Below are 22,743 nucleotides of genomic sequence, written 5' to 3' on the forward strand. Positions count from 1 at the left end.
CAACATAGACAGCATGCCCCTGATCATCCCCCAGGAATGGATTTTATTTTCTTTGCTTCATAGAACAAACCTATTCTAAAATGACTCAACGGAAATAGCATCATTTCTTGATTCTTAAACAACAAAGCTTCCAGTTCGTTAATTCAAGGTATATTAAAACAAGATCAAACCTGCTTTCTCCTCCAGCTGCTTGAAAGGATTGATGACACTCTCCAACTGCCTGGCTAAGTCTGCTTTGAGATAGTCTTCAGTCACTATAGCCGTGAGCTCAGCACTGAGGGCCTCCGCCTCCTTCAACCTTTTCCTCTCCTCTCTCAGCTGAGCAGAAATATCGTGGACCTGCTCCAACTGCTTCTTCACAGCATCAGGTTGGGTGCTGTGGCCTTGCTGGTTGCTGAGCTGAGTCTCCAGCTCAGCGACACTCTGACTGAGACTTTTCAGCAGCTCCTGGAATCGTCCTGTCTTCACCACAGCCTCATCAATAAGGCTGGCTCGCTGGTCCAGCTGCCCTGTCAGGCCTTGCCACTTTTGCGAAACTGCAGTCAGCTGCTCCTTCACCATCTTCTCACTGGAGGGGTCCTGCTTGCTGGTGGAGCTTAGGATCGCAGATGCAGCCTCCTCAAGCTGTTCATATTGTGGTTTACGGCTCTTAAACTCGTTCTGAAGGATCTGAAGGGAAGGAAATTTGTAATTTTGGGATTAAGGTTAGAAAGTGGTTACTATGCCACGTCTCATACCAAAAGGAACCTTATACATCATAATTTGATACTTTGACAAAAATGTCAATATATAACACCATGGGATGACAACAGGCCCCTCCATCACAAAATCAAGAGAGGGAAACTTCATTTTATACATGTACATACATGGAATAATCTCTGAAGACGTGTTCTGTCAATACCTGCACTTGTTGTTTCTGCATGTTAAGCATGTTAGGGTCCATAGAGAGGGGTCCAAGGACACTCATCATCAGCTCTTTCTCTGAGAGCCACTGACGGAGCTGTGGCTCTGTTGTTTGGAAGATGTCCAGGTTCCTATTCGACTGTTCCAGGTGCTGCTTCCTCTCCTCCACAGAGCCACTGACGTCAGCCCAGGCATCATCTGAGCAGGAGGGCAGAACAATTATACCAGTCTGCATTAGTCAGCATAACATCACCCCTCTATACACAACCTCATCCTCCTCTTAATAACCCTCTGCTGGTTCGGACTTTGAACTAGGACTATGGCATGCTTATTACTGTGAAAGAGTCAAAGTACTGAAACAGAATTAGCATTGGTTAACATGAGTGTGGGGAACAGATGTCACCAAAGGCTTCCTTATGATAACATACTAGGGTCCACACAGGACCCTTTAAAGATAAAGCGTAGCGCTTTAGTATATACCCATCTGTGCCAGAATCTGCTTCCAATTTTCTGCATCAGGGGAGTTTGGCTGTTTCTCAATCAAAAGGTTGAGCTTCTGTCTGAGCTTCTGGAGACTTTCTTGCTTTTGCTTCATCTCCTCTTCAAAAGCCTGAGAGAAACAAAAACGCACACCTGATCTAAACTCACAATACATGGTGAAGCCTCTGACTTCCACTGAACAGTTTGTATGCTTATCACACACAGGGTAAAATAATATAGGGTAAATGTTTCTGTACCTTTTGTTGTTCAAGTTGTGTTTTTACCAAGTCTTTCTCTGCAGTTGCAGAGCGCCAGGTTTCTGCAGTCTTTTTCATGTCCTTCAGCCATGTCATCATGGAGTCAGTCTCCTCTTGTGCCTCTCTCAGCTCTCCAACCAACCCGCTCAACTCGGCCTCTCGACTCTTCAGCATGTCTCCCAGGCTCTCGTAGCCCTCATTGATGAACGACATGTTCTGCTGAACTACCGTCAGCTCTGAGGACATCAGAAAGGACTTCATTGTGCTAGCTCAAGGCTATATTAGCACTATATTAGCACATTGGTATGATTATGACGCCTTTCAAACGTTGCTTTTGTCCAGGAATCAAGCCTCTAGCACATTTCAGTTTAGAAAGACAGTGTAATGATAGAGATCTTTTGTAAACTTGTTAGATTACTGATTCTTGTTTGACACAAAACTATCTTTTTACATACTGACATCAAGAGAGTCAAAACATCATACCATGCCAAAATGATTACCTTCATGGGTTAAGTATGAATGGCTCCCCGGACCTCCACCATTAGTAACAGCTAACACAAAGACACAAGTAGAGCTTAAGTAATGCACAAGCAAGCTACGCAGGATTGTTGACCCCAAAGTAAGTGTCACCTCTACTGGTTAATAATCACACGTTATTCAGAAAGGCTTCCAAATGCCATGCTTCCCATTCCTTTGAAAGACTTAAAGCGAGCACATGTTGACAAAATACCTGATTTATGAGGCGTCTTCATCTTGGCGGGGGATGTGAGGGCACTGATGAGGCTACATAGTGATGATCCTTTGCTATTTAAGTCCTGGACATCAGGACCTTTGGATTCCCATTCCTCTAATAAGCCCTGAGGAGAGACCAGTCAGTCAAACAAATGGTCTACAAAGGTATGAAATAGTTGTCATTATGCTGCCTTGTAAAACAACACAATCATAACGAAAGGCATAACAGGATCAAAAGTATCAAAAGTATTAACCTAAAAAGAAACTCGCTTCCTGTCTAGGGTTTTTTTCCTCACTTTTAGTTTTTTTTTTTGGAGAATTATTACATTTTCTCTTGCACAAACATTCTCTTAATAATCACAGGGCATTTACTGTGCTTGCTGATGCCAAGCTACTTACTCATTGTGGATTTTTCTACTTCAATCTTTTCTGGGACATTTTGGTTTTTCAAATAAAAATAATTTCCTTATCTGATAAAAGAGAAAATGGTGTAGCATTTCTCTCCAGACACCTGTTTTTTACACTGTAACCATACATCTCTCATTAGTTTTGACAAAGGGAAGAATGAGGAGGCTTGGGAGTAAAGGACCACCACACTCACGTCAGTCTGTTGCAAAACACATGTGCCCTGAATTGTCTTTCAGATTTACAGGTCATCATTATGGCCTCTGGTCCAACACAGACACCTTGAATTGACCAGTCCATGTGTGGGAGTAACATCATCTCTGTAAGACATTTGCTATTTGTCTGTCTGTTTGTTGATGACTCACCGTGACTTTCTGCAGGTCCTTTCCGAGACTTTGTTCACTGCTGCTTGGCTGAACTGCAGGTACTTCCTCGGTGGTCTTCTCCAGCCACTTGGTCAGGGCTCCGGCTGCAGACCTGAATTCTCCAAGCTGGTCCTGACAGGATGAAACTTCATCTTCCCTGTGGCAGATAAAAACAATCAAACATATCGTGTATTGTATGTGCTTGTATGGATCAACCGATATCATAAAAAATCTTAACATGGGGGTGCCCGGGTAGCGTAGCGGTCTATTCCATTGCCTACCCACACGGGGATCGCTGGTTTGAATCCCTGTGTTACCTCCAGCTTGGTCGGGCGTCCCGACAGACACAATTGGCTGTGTCTGAGGGTGGGAAGCCAGACATGGGTATGTGTCCTGGTCGCTGCACTAGCGCCTCCTCTGGTTGGTTGGGGTGCCTGTTCAGGGGGGAGGAGGAACTGGGGGAATAGCGTGATTCTCCCACGCGCCACGTCCCCCTGGTGAAACTCCTCACTGTCAGGTGAAAAGAGGCGGCTGGTGACCCCACATGCATCGGAGGAGGCATGTGGTAGTCTGCAGCCCTCCCCGGATCGGCAGAGGGGGTGCAGCAGCAACCGGGGCGGGTCGGAAGAGTCGGGTAATTGGCCAAGTACACCAAGCACAATTGGGGAGAAAAAAAAAGAAAGGGGGGGGGAATCCAAAAAAAAACAACCTTAACATCACTCAAGTGGTTTGAATACTGAAAAGACAAAATGATTGTTGAAAAACAGGATCAAAAAAATCCCCTCCATGCATTCTATGTCCCAACTTACTTCTCTCTCACAGTGTCCTTGAAGGCATCAAAGGTGTTGGAGACGGTGTCCAACCTGCTTTGGATCTGGGCCATGTTTCCCTCAGGGCTGATTTCAGAAAGCTCCTTCACGAGTTTCTGCAGCATCTCTAAATCATTGGCATGTTCAGCCATCTCGGCTTTGGTATCCTACGGTAACATTTTAACAGTTTAACACACTGGAGTTGTAACACACAAACACACTGAACGGACACAGTTAGAGCTTGTCAACTGGTCTTTCCTTTAAGTTGAAGACACCACAGTATAGAAAGATAGCAGACACCGATACATACGAGACAGTGAGCAACCACTTGTTCAGCTGTACTGGCGTTACCTCCATTAGCTGAGAGAGTTCATTGAAACTTTTGGCTGGGCCGTCCGTCTCGTGCAAATCCTGTGAACGCTTCAAAACAAATTGCTGGACTCCCTCCGCAGCCTTCTCAAACTGCTCCACTTTATCCTTCAGCTGCTCCAGCCTCAACACCTTCTGCTTATGTTGGTCACAGGCATCAGAGAAGCGCTGGGTCAGACCATCCATCTTGGACTGCAGCAGGGCGGCTGCAGAAGGATCTGCGGTCTCCACAAACTTCTTCACCTTGGCTTTCATGGCAGAGATGCTGCTTTGGCGACTTGCTATGTCTTGCTCAAGTGCCTTCAATGAAGACACAATGAACAAAAGAAAGGTTTAAATGGCTTAATGATGACGGTGTTCAAAAAAGGGGAATTTATCAAGATAATATGGAATATGACCAAAAATAAAATTTGAAACATCAAAGATACAATCCTGAAGAATGACATGTAAACATGTGTCCTTTTGGTTACTTCCTACTGCGGCTGGATAAGACAAGTGCTAATCCATAAATATACAAATTATGTACAAATTTGTACTTGTTCATTGTAATGGTTGCTACCGGGTAGGACCTTCTGGGGGAACATGATATGGAGCATAGCATCTGAAGTCTTTACCATATTAGCCAAATGCAGAAGAATAAGGCTGGTCGCTGTGCATTTGAAGAAGCAAAGTTGTTGTGGCTAAAGTCAGACATGTCAGAGAGGGCACATGCAGGACCCTTATCATCTGACTACTACTACTACTACTACTACTTTTGGCTACTCCCGTTAGGGGTCTCCACAGCAGATCATCCGTTTCCATCTCTTCCTGTCCTCTGCATCCTCCTCTGTCACACCAGCCACCTGCATGTCCTCCCTCACCACATCCATAAACCTCCTCTTTGGCCTTCTTCTTCTCCTCTTCCCTGGCAGCTCCATATTCAGCATCCTTCTCCCAATATACCCAGCATCTCTCCTCCACACATGTCCAAACCACCTCAGTCTTGTCTCGCTTGCTTTGTCTCCAAACCATCCAACCTGAGCTGTCCCTCTAATATACTCGTTCCTAATCCTGTCCTTCTTCATCACTCCCAATGAAAATCTTATCATCTTCATCTCTCCCACCTCCAGCGCCACCTCCTGTCTTTTCATCAGTACCACTGTCTCCAAACCATACAACATAGCTGGTCTCACTACCATCTTGTAAACCTTCCCTTTAACTCTTGCTGGTACCCTTCTGTCACACATCACTCCTGACACTCTTCTCCACCCACTCCACCCTGCCTGCACTCTCTTCTTCACCTCTCTTCTGCACTCCCCGTTACTTTGGACAGGGAGTCCTTATCAGCTGACTGTTCCCCATCAACAGCTAAATCCCAGGATCAACCATGTTTTTCATTTAGCAATAGGAAAGTTGCTGACACAGTGGTGCTGGTGACTTATTTTGAATAGATTGCTGCAATCTAGTGGAATTAAACACTAATGCAATTGCCAGTATCATCGTCGTTGTCAGTAAATTACACAATGACAACCTCCAGGATTGTAGCATCAAAGAAAGAAGTTAAAATTGGGTTGTAACCTGACAACACATTATATAACAAAATAGCATCAATAATTAAAAGTGTTGCCATAATGGTTTGAATACATACTGCCTCTTTACTGAGGATGTCTGTTATTGCTGCAGATTCCAGGGGTACTTGCTCTTTTCCTTTCATACTCTCCTCCACTCCCTCCATCCACGCCATCATCTCATCTAGGCCGTCTTGGACGCTCATAGACCGGGTGAGGGTGATCTGCAGTTTCTCGTTCCGATCAGTAACAGATTTAGACAGGTTGTCATACCGCTCCACGATGTCCTCTGCAGGGCACACAAACAGATGAGGTTATGTTAACATGTTAGCACTTCATCACCAGTTCACAAAAATGTGTCATGCACAGTCATGTAAATATTTGCTATGCATTTTGGTGCAATTTCATGAAAACCCACTTTTTTTGAGTAAGCTGTTGCCACCAATTTTACAGACCATCTAATAGTCATCTGCAACAACAGACACGTTCTCATACGTGTCATTTTACAACATAATATTGGGATACCTAAGTTTATAAATTATTTTCCTGATGTTTAGTTTTCCAAAATGCATCATTATATTTCTTTTTTGGATTTTTTCCCCCTTTTTTCTACCCAATTGTAGTTTTTTGGCCAATTTACGCCACTCTTCTGAGCCGTCCCGGTCTCTGCTCCACCCCCTCTGCCAATCAGGGGAGGGCTTCAGACTACCACATGCCTCCTTCAATACATGTGGAGTCACCAGCTGCTTCTTTTCACCTGACAGTGAGGAGTTTCACCAGGGGGACGTAGCACGTGGGAGGATCACGCTATTCCCCCCAGTTCCCCCTCCCTCCCGAACAGGTGCACCAACTGACCTAAGGAGGTACTTGTGCAGCGACTAGGACACATACATACATCCAGCTTCCCACCTACAGACACGGCCAATTGTGTCTGTAGGGATGCCCAACGAATCCGGAGGTAACATGGGGATTCGAACCAGGGATCCCCATGTTGGTAGGCAACAGAATAGACCGCTACACTACACGGACGTATCATTATATTTCTAAAGCCTTAATTCAAAGCCAATGACTTAGTATTATCCTCTAGTTTGCTGCTAAAAGGCTGCAGTTAGGGGGTGTCCGGGTAGCGTGGTGGTCTATTCCGTTGCCTACCAACACAGGGATCACCAGTTTGAATCCCCGTGTTACCTCCGGCTTGGTCGGGCGTCCCTACAGACACAATTGGCCGTGTCTGTGGGTTGGAAGCCAGACGTGGGTATGTGTCCTGGTCGTTGCACTAGCGCCTCCTCTGGTTGGTTGGGGCTCCTGTTCATAGGGGAGGGGGAACTGGGGGGAATAGCGTGATCCTCCCACGCGCTACGTCCCTCTGGTGAAACTCCTCACTGTCAGGTGAAAAGAGGCAGCTGGTGACCCCACATGTATGGGAGGCGACATGTGGTAGCCTGCAGCCCTCCCCGGATCAGCAGAGGGGGTGGAGCACAGACCGGGACGGCTGGGAAGAGTGGGGTAAATGGCCAAGTACAGTTGGGGAGAAAAAAGGGGGGGGGAAATCCAACAAAAAAAAAAGCATGGAGTTAGACACAGCACTCCATTGTAAGCCCTGCTCTGATCCTCCCCTCACCTACTGACTCCTGGATCTCATCCGGATTGCTCAACAGGTTTCCCTCCGACGCTGTCAAAGAGTCAGCTGTTTTACGTAGCATGTCAACTGCTGCCTGACGTCCAGTTGTTTGACCTTGCAGGGCCTGGGGATGAGCGGGGTAAAAAAAAAAAGTCAGAAAAAAAAATCTTTTTTAGACAAGCCATTATCTGTACCCACACACTCTCTACATGCAGTATACATACTATTACATCGTAAATGGCTGCAATAATTTGGTATATTACACACAAAAACAATGATAATCAAAAGCACAGGATTACTTCTGTAATCTGCACAAAAAAAGGTTAGACTTGATATAACCATCATTTCTTAAAATATGCTTGTACAGATATTTCTGAGATGATTTGTGGCACAGCCCAGTAGGCAGTGGGGCACACCCGACTCTGAGGCGCCTTCTATCTCAGCGTATCTATGATGTAAGTCACTACCTCCCCAAAGAGAAATGTTGGGGAACATTACTCCATTTCTTTCTACAAGTTCTTCAAGCCAGCTGAGATCAAAAGCTGCAGCGGGGAGTCTTCCATCAGCCTTCTTACTTGTCCCCTACCCAGCCTCTGTGAGCTGCCAGCGACCAGAGGAAAGCTACTCACGTGATGCTCCGAATTTGAACATCGGGCTATAAATAGAAATATTTTTTAAAGTAAAAAGAAACACTGTATATGGCCTGGTAAGTCTGTTGTGTAATGGCTTTATGACCTATTTAACGCTCAGAGCACGTGTAAGTCTTGGAAAAAAAAGACTATTTTCACCCACTTGTTTTGATCTTTTACACAACCATCCTTGCAAGTAGATGTAATATATTTAGTGTTGGTAAAGAATGATGAAGGGGATTTTGTAAGGACTTCCACCAGGGCTGTAGTGGAGACCATCTCAGTCAAGACAAACTGAGAACCAGCCTTTTTCAACCCAAATCATAACCGGCTCTTGGGTCAAGGCTGGTTTACTTGCTCAAAATAACACCATCTTTTGCAAATTGTGTCAAGATTGTCACGTAATATTACCCAGCTGTGTTTTTTTTAGCAGAATGCACACAATCCCCCCACACACAGCTGGCTAACACCCCATGACAATCTTGACACGAAAGAAAAAACGGTGGGGGGGGGACCGGAAGGTGTGCTCCAATTATCGGGGCATCACACTGCTCAGCCTCCCTGGGAAAGTCTACTCTGGGGTTCTGGAAAGGAGGCTCCGACCGATTGTCGAACCTCAGATCCAGGAAGAACAATGCAGATTCCGTCCTGGCCGTGGAACAACGGACCACCTCTTTACCCTTGCGGAAGTGCTGAGGGAGGCATGTGAGTTTGACCAGCCAGTCTACACGTGTTTTGTGGACTTGGAGAAGGCTTACGACCGTGTACCCTGGGGCACTCTGTGGGGGGGAGGGGGTACTGCGGGAGTAAGGGGTACTCGGGCAGTTGCTACAAGCCATCCAGTCCTTGTATAACAAAAGTGAGAGCTGTGTCCGCATTCTTGGCACAAAGTCAAACACGTTTTCGGTGGGTGTCGGGCTCCGCCAAGGTCTTCCCTTGTCTCCGATTCTGTTTGTGATATTCATGGACAGGATCTCAAGGTGAGGAGTGTGTCCATTTTGGGAACCTCAGAATTGCATCTCTGCTCTTCACAGATCACATGGTTTTGTTGGCTTCATCAGAACGTGACCTCCAGTGCACACTGGGATGGTTTGCAGCTGAGTGTGAAATGGTCGGGATGAGAGTCAGCACCTCCAAGTCTGAGGCCATGGTTCTCTACCAGAACATGGTGGATTGCTCCCTCCGGGTTGGGGATGAGTTGTTGCCTCAAGTGAAGGAGTTCAAGTATCTCAGGGTCTTGTTCACGAGTGAGGGTAGGATGGAGCGGGAGATTGACAGGTGGGTTGGTGCAGCAGCAGCAGTAATGTGGAGGTTGTACTGGACCATTGTGGTGAAGAGGGAGCTGAGCTGGAAGGCAAAGCTCTCAATTTACCAGTCAATCTTCGTTCCAACCCTCACCTATGGTCATGAGCTTTGGGTGGTGACCGAAAGGGTGAGATCGCGGATACAAGCCGCTAAAATGAGTTTCCTCCGTAGGGTGTCTGGGCTCAGCCTTGGAGATAGGGTGAGGAGCTCGGACATCCGGAGGGAGCTCGGAGTAGAGCCGCTGCTCCTTTGCGTCAAAAGGAGCCAGTTGAGGTGGTTCAGGCATCTGATTAGGATGCCCCCTGGGCGCCTTCCTTTGGAGGTTTACCAGGCACGGCCAACTGGGGGGAGACCCCGGGGTAGACCCAGAACTCACTGGAGGGACTACATGTCCAGTCTGGCCTGGGAACGCCTTGGGATCCCCCAGGAGGAGCTGGAGGGCATTGTTGCGGAGAGGGACATCCAGAGTGCCCTACTTAGCTTGTTGCCACCGCGACCTGACCCTGGAGAAGCGGCTGACGATGAGATGAGATGAGATGAGATGAGATGAGATGAGATGAGATGAGATGAGATGAGATGAGATGAGACAACACTTTGTGCAGGAGTAACAATCAAGACTATAATTTGTTAATTTTATATTGCTCTTGTGATGATCTAGAGAGTAAGGAGACCTTACACAAAGATATCTAAAACTTTGATCAGAGTAGGTCAGTCTCATTCATAGATTCTTTTAAAATGTGGTCATTAGGTTGGACTCAGCAACCAGACTGGACTTTTTACTACAGCCCTGGTATGTAGTGTGTCATGCCTTGGTCTCTTCCAGCTGTTTCTGTAGTGATTGTGGGTCAGCAGCAATGGCCTCTGACTGCTGCCTTCTCGCCTCCTCCTCTGAGCTGTCGAGCCACTTCAAAAGACCAACAGATGAGTCTTCATACTTCTTGTATTTGTCCACCACGTCTTTGAGGTTGTTGCCAAGTTGATTGCACTGAAGTAAAAAAAAAAAACAACATCTAACTAGCATCTGATGTAAATGATAACAAGAACAATCAAAATTCTAAAAGCAGCAATTCATGAGAATGTCATAAGCAAACAGTTTTAAAGCTGAAGACAGAGACTGTTGAGATTCACATTTGCTTTGACAGTTCCAGAAAAGATAGTGTGATATCTTCATGGGATATAGAAAAAGACAGCTTGAATTTTTTTGCAAGGATTAATAGTCCCACCATGTGGTTAGAGTAGCCCATTACAACTATTGTGGATCAGTGACTATTTACCAGCTCATTACCTCAGAATGCAGAGCTTTGTAGCGACTGGCTGCTGACTCCAGTTTACTCCTGACTGCTGCACAGGTTCCCGTTGTATCCACATGCATCTGGGCATTTCTGTTCCCTGCATCAGCGCCTCCACAGCCTTTAGCCACGTCTAATACTTTCTGACCTGACATAGTGATAAAGCGCAGGTCCCCCTTGTGAGAGATAACATCTTCTGAGAAGTTTTTCTGGTGCTGGAGGTTGTCGCTGAGAATATTGAGGCTGTCAGCAGGCACCCCCAATTCCTCTAATGCTCCTTCAGCCTGGTTTATCCACACTTCAAACTCCTCACAGTCACCTTGAAACTTCTTGAGCTCCTCCTGGACACACTGCACCTGCTTCATTTGCTGCTCGGCCTGCGCTAAGGAGGTCTCGTAGCGCCCCCTCAACTCCTGGATGTCCTTCTGTAGTTTGTCCTTCTCCTCCGGTGACAGCATCTGAGCCTGCTTGTCGAGGAGAGCCTGGGCGGACTGGGTGGCCATGATCAGATCCTGCTGCTTGGACAGAATCTCCTGATGATGGGCCTGTAGGATACAGAGAGACTGTGGTCACATTCAAAACATCCTGACAGTCACAGACAATCACTGACAATCGTCAGAAACAGGACTGTAAAGATTTGCTTGTTCAGATTTGATGTGTCAGGTCAAATAAAACAAAAAGAAGGGATTTTCACATTGATCTCTGCATGTTTCACTCCATTTTGTTATCAGTTGCTTCTAAAAATAAATGCACTGCTTCTAAGATAACTTGCCTTGTTCCATGTTTTTCCTTTAAGTCTGAAATTACCGTGAAATTACATTTAGCACTGAGCGCTTTGCAGCAACTATCGTGATGAAAACAGAAATGTCGTTACGACCTTCACAGCATTTCTATTACCACATTTTAAATGATCATAGGATGACCAGTGGAGGCTATTTAGTTTTTGAACAAATAGAAAATTGAAAAATTGTAGGGCTTTTTAAAGTAAGCTTGTGCTGTTTAACAAAATTAAGTGATAAAAAAATGTGTATTTGGCCAATGTAATGCTACTGAAAATATGACAAGCTATGAGAGCAGTTTACTGAAAATGAAACGGAGACTATCCGGATGGACAGTGAAATGTGCACTGGCACATGAGACATCTTCAGTAAACTGAAAATTGTTGAATTCTTTTTTTAGATGATCATTAAATGGCCAGTTAAAAGGTAACTACAAAGTTTGACAGCAGGTTCACATTTTGTCCACATTGTTGGCAGTTTTATTAAAATTGCTGAATACAAGATTCTTAGTTTACGCAGAACATACCTATCATTAACACCTCAGTCACTCTGTAACAGTGAGAAAAAGATAGAAGGATCCGTATACCAAACAAAATATACCTTGAGTCTGTCATACTGTTTGTCAAGGTCCAGTGAAGAGGAGGGCTTCCCACTCACATCCCTCACACCATCATTTTCTGTAGTTTGTGGAGCGTTTCCATTGGCGTCATCATCCTCTTCCATCAAGCCCTTGGCGTACGTTTCATCTGTAATGTTTCCATTTTGTCGGCTTATATGGCCGGTTTGTTCAAGACCGGTCTCTTTCTCATTCCCTATGTTGGATATCCAGCTCAGGAGACCCTCAATTTTGTTCTTGCTTTCTTCAAGCTGTTCAACAGCTGCAGCCTGGCCAAAAAGCGATGGAAAAATGTTGAACAATCGAAAACATAACCTAGCAGAATACAATATGGGTTCAGCAGTTTGATGAGTGTCTATTACAGTTGTTGAATTTATTATTGTACTGTCACAGAAAGTTCAATCAGTTCATCTGGACACAGTGTTTATTGGGAGAAACGTTTCATCACGCATCTAAGTGGCCTCGTCAGTCTCAACTGACTGCACATGTGGGGGATACCTTTAGTCTCAACTGACTACAGGTATCCCCCTGTCCCGAAGGAGGGGGGCCAATGTAGCGAATTTTTTTGGGGGGGGGGGGCAGCCGGGACGCGAACCCGGGTCTCCCGCACTACGGGAGACTACGTTAACCAGTCAACTAAAGGGTCTGACCTGTTAGCCAAGGGCTAGTGAGTCTACACATCCCTGATCGTTACACCCCCAGACTCACTAAATGACGTGTCCAGATGAACCGATTCAACTGATTTCCTTACCTTGAGTATTGAGCATGCATAAAGACATTATTGTACCGTGTTACTGACACGAGGGGTTGTAAGATGGGCTCTGACCTTCTCACTCTCCTGTTTTATAGCTGTGGTAACAACCTTCTCCAAGTCTTTCCTGGATTCCTCAGCCCGTTGGTCAATGAGTTTGGCTTTGCTCTTGGCCTCCTCTAACTTGTTCTCGATGTCAGTGATTTGTTCAGGCGTCAGCTTGCTCTGGTTCTCCTCCAGAAACTTTTTAGTACTGGTGATAACCTCATTCAAGGCACTCGCATTTGTCAGCACATCTTTCTGCAGAGCCTTGAGATGGAACAGGCATTAAACATGATTAATACACTCACCAAGCACTTTATTAGGTACACCTGTACACCTGCTTATTCATGCAATTATCTAATCTGCCAATCATGTGGCAGCAGTGCAATGCATAAAACCATGCCAATACAGGCCAGGAGCTTCTATTAGTTAGTGTTCACATAAACCATCAGAATGGGGGGAAAAATGTGATCTCAGTGATTTTGACCGTGGCATGATTGTTGCTGTCAAACGGGCTGGTACGAGTATTTCTATAACTGCTGATCTCCTGGTATTTTCCCACACAACAGTCTCTAGAGTTTACTCAAAATGGAGTGAAAAAAAATCCAGTGAGAGGCAGTTCTGTGGATCAAAAAGCCTTGTTGATGAGAGAGGTCAATGGAGGAAGGTCGGACTGGTTTGAGCGGACAAGAGAGGCTACGATAACTCAGATAACCACTCTACAATTGTGGTGAGCAGAAAAGCATCTCAGAATGCACAACACGTTGAACCTCGAGGCAGATGGGCTACAACAGCAGAAGACCATGTCGGGTTCCATTTCTGTCAGCCAAGAACAGAAAGCTGAGGCTGCAGTGGCCACAGGCTCACCAAAACTGGACAGTTGAAGACTGAAAAAATGTACCCTGGTCTGATGAATCTCAATTTCTGCTCAGGCACATAGATGGTAGTCAGAATTTGATGCCAACAGTATGAAACCATGGACCCAACTTGCATTGTGTCAACAGTCCAGGCTGGTGGTGGCGTAATGGTGTAGGAAACGTTTTCTTGGCACACTTTGGGCCCGTTTAATACCAATCAATCATTACTTGAATGCCACAGCCTATTTGAGTGTTGTTGCTGACCATGTGCATCTCTTCATGGCCACAATTTATCAATCTTCTAATGGCTACTTCCAGCATGATAATGTACCATGTCACAGAGCAAAAGTCATCTCAAACTGGTTTCATGAACATGACAATGAGTTCAGTGTTCTTCAGTGGCCTTCCCAGTCACCGGATCTGAATCCAATGGAACACGTTTGGGGTGTGGTAGAACAGGAGATTCACAGCATGAAAATCTGACAAATCTGCAGAAATTGCGTGATTCAATCATGTCAACATGGACCGGAATCTCAAAGGAATGTTTCCAACATCTTGTGGAATCCATGCCACAAAGAATTTAGGCTGTTTTGAAAGCAAAGAGAGGCCCTACCCACTATTAGTATAGTGTTCCTAATAAAGTGCTCAGTGAGTGTAAGCAGAATGGATTGTAATACTTGTTAAATGAAGTAATGGAAACCTATTCTGAGATACCTTGGTTTACAAAGTGGTGATATTTGTGTCTAGAAAGTCAAAACAAGCATTAGCCTGTAGTGCACCTGATGCTCCTGCTGATATTGCTGCAGGTCTCTGACAGTTTCTGTGTTTTCTGCCTGTTGCTGATGACCAATCAGCCGGTTCTCTGTCAGGGTCAGGCTGTCACAGAGTTCCTCCAACTTGTTTGAAAACTCCTTGTGTTTCTCCACTACACACTGTAAATGGAAAAATACACAGTTAATATCATATCAACAACATGAGTCATATAAAACAAACAGTGTAAAAGCAGAAAAATTATACTCTGTGAGACACAAATAAAGGGTTATTTCAACTATCTTGAGCAGCTTATGCAATATTTGCACATGAGAACATCTCTATAAAGTGGTCAAGACCAGAGAATTGAAGCTCTAGCTTTTGATGTCAGCCAGAGTCAAAATGAGACACCACATGTGAGCTACTGTTAATGAACAGATTTCCCTTCAACCCTCAAATGCAATGGACCTGGTATGCTGTAAACATGCTTGCCATTCACAACAGTCATCTCATTATATGGTAACACGCAAAAGAGATGGGACATAATGTGTTAGTGCTCAGGTTGTAGGGCAAAGCTTTCCAAAATAGTGGCTGCACTCTGTCCGCTGTTAACTGTTGTTGTCTTGAGGCCTGTCGAACACAACCAGCAGAAGGGTTAGGACATACATAGCTGTGTTCAAGGATTTCAGCATGCAGTACTGTCATTTTTCTCAGTCATTCAAAACATAAGACTGGAATGGAAGTGGCTCTAATGAAATGTTCTAATTATAGAAATGAATTTAGATTCAGACATCATTTGTAACCCACAATGACATTGTGGGTTACAAATGATTACAAGTGACCTGCACCATGACCTCCCCAATCTACATGCAGTGTGTTAATATCCATTAATCACTTCAGTTTTCATTAAGCAAATACAACCATAATTCTTGGATGTCAGACCATATCCGAATGCCGACCTTCAGCTGACTCTCTCTCTCCCTGGTCTCTAGAATATCTTCCAGGATGCGTCTCTGGGTAACCAGAGCCTCGGTTTGTTCCCTGAAGGCCCGCTGCGTGGTGCTCAATAATTTGAGAAGGTGCTTGCTCTTAGTCGGGCTCAAGGACTGGGTGTGCTCGGATATAAAGCACTGGATATCAAAGGCTAGGTCCTCTAATTCAAGCCGGATCCTCTTCAGTAGATTGCTCTCCGTGTCCTGGAGTAATGGGGATTCAGTACCATGAAGTTATGCTGTGTCAGCCCCTCTTAATAATGCAATTTAAGGTCACTTGGGCTTTAAAAACAGTATAAATTTCAGTTCTAGCGAATCATTGGGTTTGTATTTGGGAGATACCTCACTCTGCTGTATGATGCGTTTCAACGTCTCCAGATCGTATGTGCTCGCTAAATCCATGTTCAGTTTTTCCGTGTTCCCTTGGATCACCACAGCTATTTTATCAAGGTTACTGAGCAGTTTTTGGTATGTTGACTCCAAACACACCTACAATGACACGAAAGATGTTTAATAATTCTGATGCTGCAGTCAAAAGAACACATATGTTTACTTGGTAACAATAGGGATTGAACACCGACCTTTGCTGTCTCCAATGCCTGAACTGCAGCTTGTGATCTCTCTGCACACATTTGGCAAATGGCAGCAAAGTTTGGCTCCAAATCTCGAGATGCTGAAGCCAAATCTTGGTGGACTTGGATGGGAATATGCTCGTTAATAGAGTCCAAGAGGTGCTGGGCCTTCTCCAGATCTGCTGTTAGATTTCCAGTCAGTCTAGAAAGCTGGGACTCCAATGACTGGAAAACAGTGCATTTCATCAGGGATTATAAACACGTTCATTTATAAAAGACTATTAAAACTAATCATAAAGTTTAATTTTTATGGAATATTAATGCTACAGATAACAAAAATGACAAAAGTGTTACTAAATGTTAACCTGTGATTTTTCCAGTTGATTCTGTAACTCTTCTACGTTGCTGGTCAAGGGTGCCTGAGCTAAGAGGTCAGTTCTGACATCGTCTAAAACATCAGCATGATCCTGCAGTCTCCCAACACACTCCAAATAATCATGGATGGAGTACAGCTGTAGGAAATTGAATACAAACAGGAAGAATAGATGTCTGTTATGAAATAATGTCAACAAATTTTTGATACATTGTGCAGCCCTAGCTTCTGATGACCATTCCACTGCTGTCGACAATCCATTATCTGCATACCGACTAAGGTCTGTCACTGGTCTGCTTAATATCAGTAGTCTCAAACGGCCCATGTCAAATCTTTTAGTAACACACGTGTGAATACGTTAATCATTTTAAATCACGTTTCAGTGGCCTTACACTTACAAAATAGGTAGTGGCTGTACAGAAAACAGCTTGTCTTCTATTACAACAGGTGTCTGAAATTCTGATTTGACCAGAAATGTAAAGTGCTTTGAGTGGCTGTTGCAGCTAGAAAAGCACTATATAAAATGCAACTTGACTGATTGATTGATTGAACAAAGAGCTGAAGGGGCAATCTTAAAGGGAAGATTCACAAATTTTCAACCTTATCCCTGTCTATCTGCAACAGGAATAGCACATGGACACCTGTAGTTGTCCCTGATCATTTCTGCATCTCTGGAGCAGCATCCATCCATCCATCCATTATCCAAACCACTTATCCTGCTCTCAGGGTCGCAGATGCTGGAGGCTATCCCAGCAGTCATTGGACGGCAGGTGAGGAGACACTCTGGACAGGCCACCAGGCCATCACAGGGCCGACACACACATTCACACCTAGGGACAATTTAGTTCGGCTGATTCACCTGACCTGCATGTCTTTGGACTGTGGGAGGAAACCGGAGCACCCGGAGGAAACCCACGCAGACACGGGGAGAACATGCAAACTCCACACAGAAGATGACCTGGGATGACCCCAAGGTTGGACTACCCCGGGGCTCGAACCCAGGACCTTCTTGCTGTGAGGCGACTGCGCTAACCACTGTGCCACCCTCTGGAGCAGCACTGAAACTTTTTTTTTCCTTGCCGCCAAGCAACGCATCGTGAAGTCAGTTGCTGGCAGGAAAAACAAGCCCAGAAGGGTTTCTAATACTTCTCTTCTGCTGTAAACAGCCTGTTCAACAAAACACATCCTCATTCTCTTGACTAAGCTACGTTTCCGATAGTGGAAATGATGTCCCACAACACTAGCGCAGAGGATTTTATGGATGATGATACAGAGGCTTTCAGGTAAGTATGTGTAGGCACTGTGGCAAAGAGTCTGAGCAGAACACCCATCCCAGATAGCAGACACATTTGGGCCTAATCTGGGGCACTTTTGGTACTTACGGCTCAGTTACAGCACTGGCAACTGTTGTGTGGGCAAGATGTGGCCCAAATGTCATAAGCCAGGCCTGACTTGGGTTATGGCAAGTGTTGTGTGGGCCAGAAATGGCCCAGTTGTAATGAACCAGACTTGACTTGGGTTACAGCACATACTGTGGGCCAGATGTGGGCCATAAAATAAGTGCAGATGTGGGTCATATTTGGGCCAAAGATTCTTTGCTATCTGGGATTGCTCCATCAATATAGTACACAGAGAGGACTTTATTACTTCAATCCACTACATTACTCATCAGTACTGGTTGCACCTACACAAAACCATCGGTGAAATTTCCCTTTCAAGCCGGAATAATTTTTTTTTTTTAAATCCACAAGAATTACCGTATCATTTAATGCGACGTCTCTGGCTTTCATGACATCGGAATCAGTCTGTACAGATGGCTGGGGACTAATTTGGGTAGTGAGAGAGAGATCTGAGATGTCCTCTGTTGACAGCTCAGCCTCCTCTTCTGTGATCTCTTCCTGTATGATCTCCAGGGTGTGGCGTCTGTCCTCCTGAGAAGCACCACCCAGAACAGTACATAAGGTCTCCATCACACCCTGCAGCAGGGATGGGTCTTGGTTTGAGGACATGCTCTGAAGAACCTGCAGTAGTTGGGACTGGATGCTTGTAACATCTGAACTGTGTGTCTCCTCCTGGACTTTTTGTTCTTGGGGTATCCAATCTGAGTTCCCTGTTTCTGTGCTCTTGGAAACTGGGGCATCCAGCTCCAGAAACTCCATAGCAGAGTCTGAGCTACTTGCCTTAAATCCACAGGTTGTGCTATTTTCAACCAAATTATCTCTCCATGAGGACTGAGGAATGCTCTCGATCACATTGGCAACACCTTCAACATCTTGAGTTTCTACCTCCTCCAAGTCGTGGATATCTCTTTCCACACTTATTTTACCCTGCCCATCTTGGCTTGACCTTACTGCACTAGAAATAATTGATGTGGGTTGACACTCAGTATCAGATATAACTGTGTAATCCAACAGAACATCAGTAAATACTTGGGGATTCTCAACTAAATGACTCGTATCTAAGTTGCTTCCATCTGTGAACAACTCTAATCCTAAACCTGCCAATACTCCATCTGAAAAATGCACCGACTCGATGTCTGATCCCAACGCTAGGTTTGAGCACGAGGCCCATTCATTAATACCTTCACTGCATTTGCTATCACTTGTCTCCGCTGACTGTGCATGTGTAGACATGGACGTCTGCTTGTCTTCATTGCTGACTGTGAAAATGTCCCAATGTTGCCTCTCTGGGTAAATCTCACAGTCATTCGAGTCAATCTCATCGGCAGCACTGTCATTTGAATTTGTCAGACAGTTATAAGTCATTGACATCCCCGCAACGATTCCAATAGGAACCGATTTGCAAAGCTCTGACTCTTCGACATCACAGCCACGACTGACAATGTTTAATGTTGAATCAAATTCACCTGAAATAACTGATTGTTGAGAGGAGTAATTCAGTTGCTGTGGAGTTATCTCACAGTGAAGCGAGCTTTCGGTCAGACCATTTTGGCAGCATTTGGGCTCATTTTCAGTACTGAAATCTGGCTCTGAATTATAGCATACTGGTTGCTGAGGTAATGTAATTATGTCATCTTCTGTGATCATTTTCACATGGACATCATTCGACTGGGAGTCTGAGGTAAAAGTGCTTTCAAACAACTCCCTGGGTGATGAGTAATCTGCACTCAGAGCTAGCTCACTGACCAGGGATGACTGAATAGCCCCAACTACATTCTCCATCCTACCTTCTTCAAAAAACACATCGCTGAAGGGTGATGACACACCCGAGTCGCTCTGAACAGGACTCACAGCCTGATTCCCCACCAAGGCGTGACATTCAGCTCTGAGAAAATCTTCATTTACTTGTAAGCCATCTCCCCTAGAGGGCTGTTCAAGAGAGACAGCATATTTACTCTGGCTGTCAGTCTGAACGTTACCCTCATGTGCTCCATCACTCAAATCAGACAGCTGCGACAAGTTCAGTTGAGCAGCATTTTGAATGATATTTCCAGACTGACAGGTCATATCCATTAGATCACTACTGAGTAACACCTCTCGGTCACAGTCTTGACTCAGTAAAGATGTTCTGTCAGACTGATGAATAGCACATTTCTCTGTAACCTGACTCTGTGAGCTGGGTGTGGTCATCTGAATGCAGGCCAGCTCATGATCAATGAAAGGGGGATGTAAAGGACGAGGATGATTACTCATCTCCTCTACATTTCCTCCTGCCTTCCAGTTCTCTGACGCATGTTGGCTCTTAATATCGACCCCTTTTTTATCAGCCTGCTCATCGGTGAGCTCAAGCACCATGACGGCAACTTTCTTCTCCGTTTTCTCATGCCATTCATTCTCAATCTCATTTGCGTTTGTGAATCCCTGGCTTTGGTTATCAGGGGTGCAATGACTCCATTTTCCCTCTGGGTAGATGATGGGCTCGGGTATCGGGGCTGAATGAAGGATTGCATCAACAAATTCACCACTAATGGATACGCAGTCCAGTGTCTCACCAGCACTTATAAGACAACCAGATTGTGAGTCATACACACCACCCAAAAGGCTCTGTTGCTCCATAATATGGAGAGCAACATTAGAAGATATGCAGCCATCTGACACTGCTTGTTTTAGGATAGACATTTTGCCCTCATCACCCCCCGTGATACCTCTTTTTCCTGTTTGCTGCAGTGAAAGCAGCTCTAATACCATCCCCCCATCAACAAGGCCCTTACTGACAGCCGCCTCCAGGTCATAGCGCTTCCCAGATGTGACATCCAAAATGCCCCCCTCCTCAACCTGGGCTCTTAGAAGATGAATGGCATAGTCTTGTTCGTTTCCCCCCCAAAAAACATCCACAGAGCTTGGCAACTCTGTGGCTGTTTCATCAGCACCTCTTAAAAGCACACACACTGAATCAGGATCATGTCGTGTTTGTGTTTGATGACAAGAGTTGACAGGTGATATCTGAATGTTGCAGTCATCTACCGGTAAGGGCAAGCTGACGTCTGCATTATTCCCTGAAAATGAGGTGGGAAGGTCTGAATTCTCCGGAACAACAGGGATATCCATACCTTGACTAACAGCATCTCCAAATTCAGTTTCTACATTTCCAGCAATACCTGGACAGTTTTCAACATTAGCATCGTGTGTGCCATTTGTGTACTTCTGAAATACATGTTCATTTGGATCACAATGTAAGGTGCCCCTAACAGAGTACTCATCTACTGAACACTCCTCCATGGGTTGTAGTTGTTGAAGTACCTCATCATTACCTGAGATTTTTTCATCAGACGTGTCCTCATTCACCAAGGGACCAAAATCCTGACGGTCAAATGCTTGCCCATTTTTCATTAAATCATCTGTTTCCACATTTATGTGCAACAAAACCACCGTGTCTTTTTCGCTCTCGAAAGACAACTGTAAATCTACCTTTTCTTGGCCAGCACTGATATTTGAAGTGAGAGATGAATATTTCGGTTCTCTGCTTTCAAAAATGTCTGGATCCTCAACGAATTGTCTCGCTATTTTCGAAAACTGTCTATCAAGTATTAACAGCCTCTGGTTGGTGTCTGGATCGATGTAGCTGTTCATCATAAGGTAGGAGATGAATAATTGTCTTGCCTCTTTGGGAGACGGGGAATTAATGTTCCTTTCTCCAACATCTGGACAATCTGTGACATGACAGCCTCCAACAATGTTAAGCTCTTTAAACATTAGCCAAGATGAAAATTTTGCACTAAGTTGATCAAAATCCGAAAACGCATCAGAAAATTCTATAGTTTTCAAAACCTCTGCTGTACAACTGTCAATCAAACAATCTTTAACGGCAGAGGCGACGTCTACCACCTCAGAATTTTCTGGTATGTAAAAAGCAGCTATCTTTTGTCGGTTACTGAGCAGTTTGCTACTAAATTCGGTGCCACCGAATGTGTGCTGCCTTGAGGTGGACATGGTGAAGATTTCCCCAGAGCAAGGCAATACAAGTCCCATAAACTCCCACTGTTTACCAAGCACGATGAGTGTGCTGCTATAGCGCATCATATCACACTGAACACCTTCATCCACTGTTAGCTTGCCCTCGTCCTGGAGGTTCACAATGCTTCCGAGTTGGCTCTGTGGACACAGGATCATACCTGACGTATTCTGATCTATGACATTCTCCAACCAGCCCTCTTCCTCAGTCGCTCCATCTGTTTTGGAGTCACTAACTCCCCTCAACATCATCTGAGGCCCTAAAAGCCTGAGTCTGGCCTTCTGATTTATTGAGCCTTCACTAAAATCTCCCATGACACTAGCACCCATCCCTGGCCTCAGTTGTATATCTCCATATTGGCCCTTAGATACCAGTCCGTTCTCCTCACAAGGTGTACTCCTCTGCTCAGGCACTAACACTGAAACCTTTTCAGCCGTGTCGGGACACATGAGATCCTCCCGGGTCTTGTGCCTCTGAAGAACCTCTACATACAGAGAAGCAGGAATCACGCCAAACTGAAACGCTGTCTCCAGGCTCATTGCTTCCCCTGTATAGCCCACCTTCGAACCATCACTGCCGTGTTTGATCTCCATTACTTTGATGATTAGTTGCTCAGAGATGCCTCCTTTCCTTGCTATTGCTATTTCAGAAAGCGGTACAGAGGAGAATTGTGAACTCAGTCTACACAGAGTTGAGTTATTAGTAAGATCTTGCTTCAGAGAATCCAAGTCTGTCGACATCAGGAAATCAGACGTTTTTTTAGACTGGGCCTCTGACAGAACATCTCCAGCCATCTGATCAATCAAGCTACTTCGACCAGAGTGCGCATCTCCATCCTCTGGCTTAGAAATGTCATCTGCGCTTGCCAAATCCTAAGAAAAATGAAAA

The 22,743-nt window shown here is 45.0% G+C and overlaps 1 protein-coding gene across 1 annotated transcript in view; it reads right to left on the bottom strand.

The window, feature by feature from the left end:
• The window catches only part of dst (dystonin), a 171,739-nt gene that overhangs the window by 51,419 nt on the left and 97,577 nt on the right, over positions 1–22,743 (bottom strand). The window contains exons 39-57 of the mRNA XM_056292248.1: positions 18,201–22,727; positions 16,436–16,582; positions 15,466–15,702; positions 14,536–14,688; positions 12,933–13,166; positions 12,091–12,375; positions 10,708–11,256; positions 10,231–10,407; positions 7,489–7,612; positions 5,948–6,156; positions 4,303–4,620; positions 3,952–4,118; positions 3,143–3,299; positions 2,371–2,497; positions 2,141–2,191; positions 1,641–1,876; positions 1,384–1,513; positions 902–1,101; positions 171–669 (exon numbers count right to left, since the gene is read on the bottom strand). Coding sequence (XP_056148223.1) covers positions 171–669; positions 902–1,101; positions 1,384–1,513; positions 1,641–1,876; positions 2,141–2,191; positions 2,371–2,497; positions 3,143–3,299; positions 3,952–4,118; positions 4,303–4,620; positions 5,948–6,156; positions 7,489–7,612; positions 10,231–10,407; positions 10,708–11,256; positions 12,091–12,375; positions 12,933–13,166; positions 14,536–14,688; positions 15,466–15,702; positions 16,436–16,582; positions 18,201–22,727 — 8,527 coding nt within the window. The remainder of the gene's footprint in view (positions 1–170; positions 670–901; positions 1,102–1,383; positions 1,514–1,640; positions 1,877–2,140; positions 2,192–2,370; positions 2,498–3,142; positions 3,300–3,951; positions 4,119–4,302; positions 4,621–5,947; positions 6,157–7,488; positions 7,613–10,230; positions 10,408–10,707; positions 11,257–12,090; positions 12,376–12,932; positions 13,167–14,535; positions 14,689–15,465; positions 15,703–16,435; positions 16,583–18,200; positions 22,728–22,743) is intronic.

The sequence above is a fragment of the Lampris incognitus genome, chromosome 13 (assembly GCF_029633865.1).
Source record: "Lampris incognitus isolate fLamInc1 chromosome 13, fLamInc1.hap2, whole genome shotgun sequence".
In the NCBI taxonomy this organism is placed as follows: domain Eukaryota; kingdom Metazoa; phylum Chordata; class Actinopteri; order Lampriformes; family Lampridae; genus Lampris; species Lampris incognitus.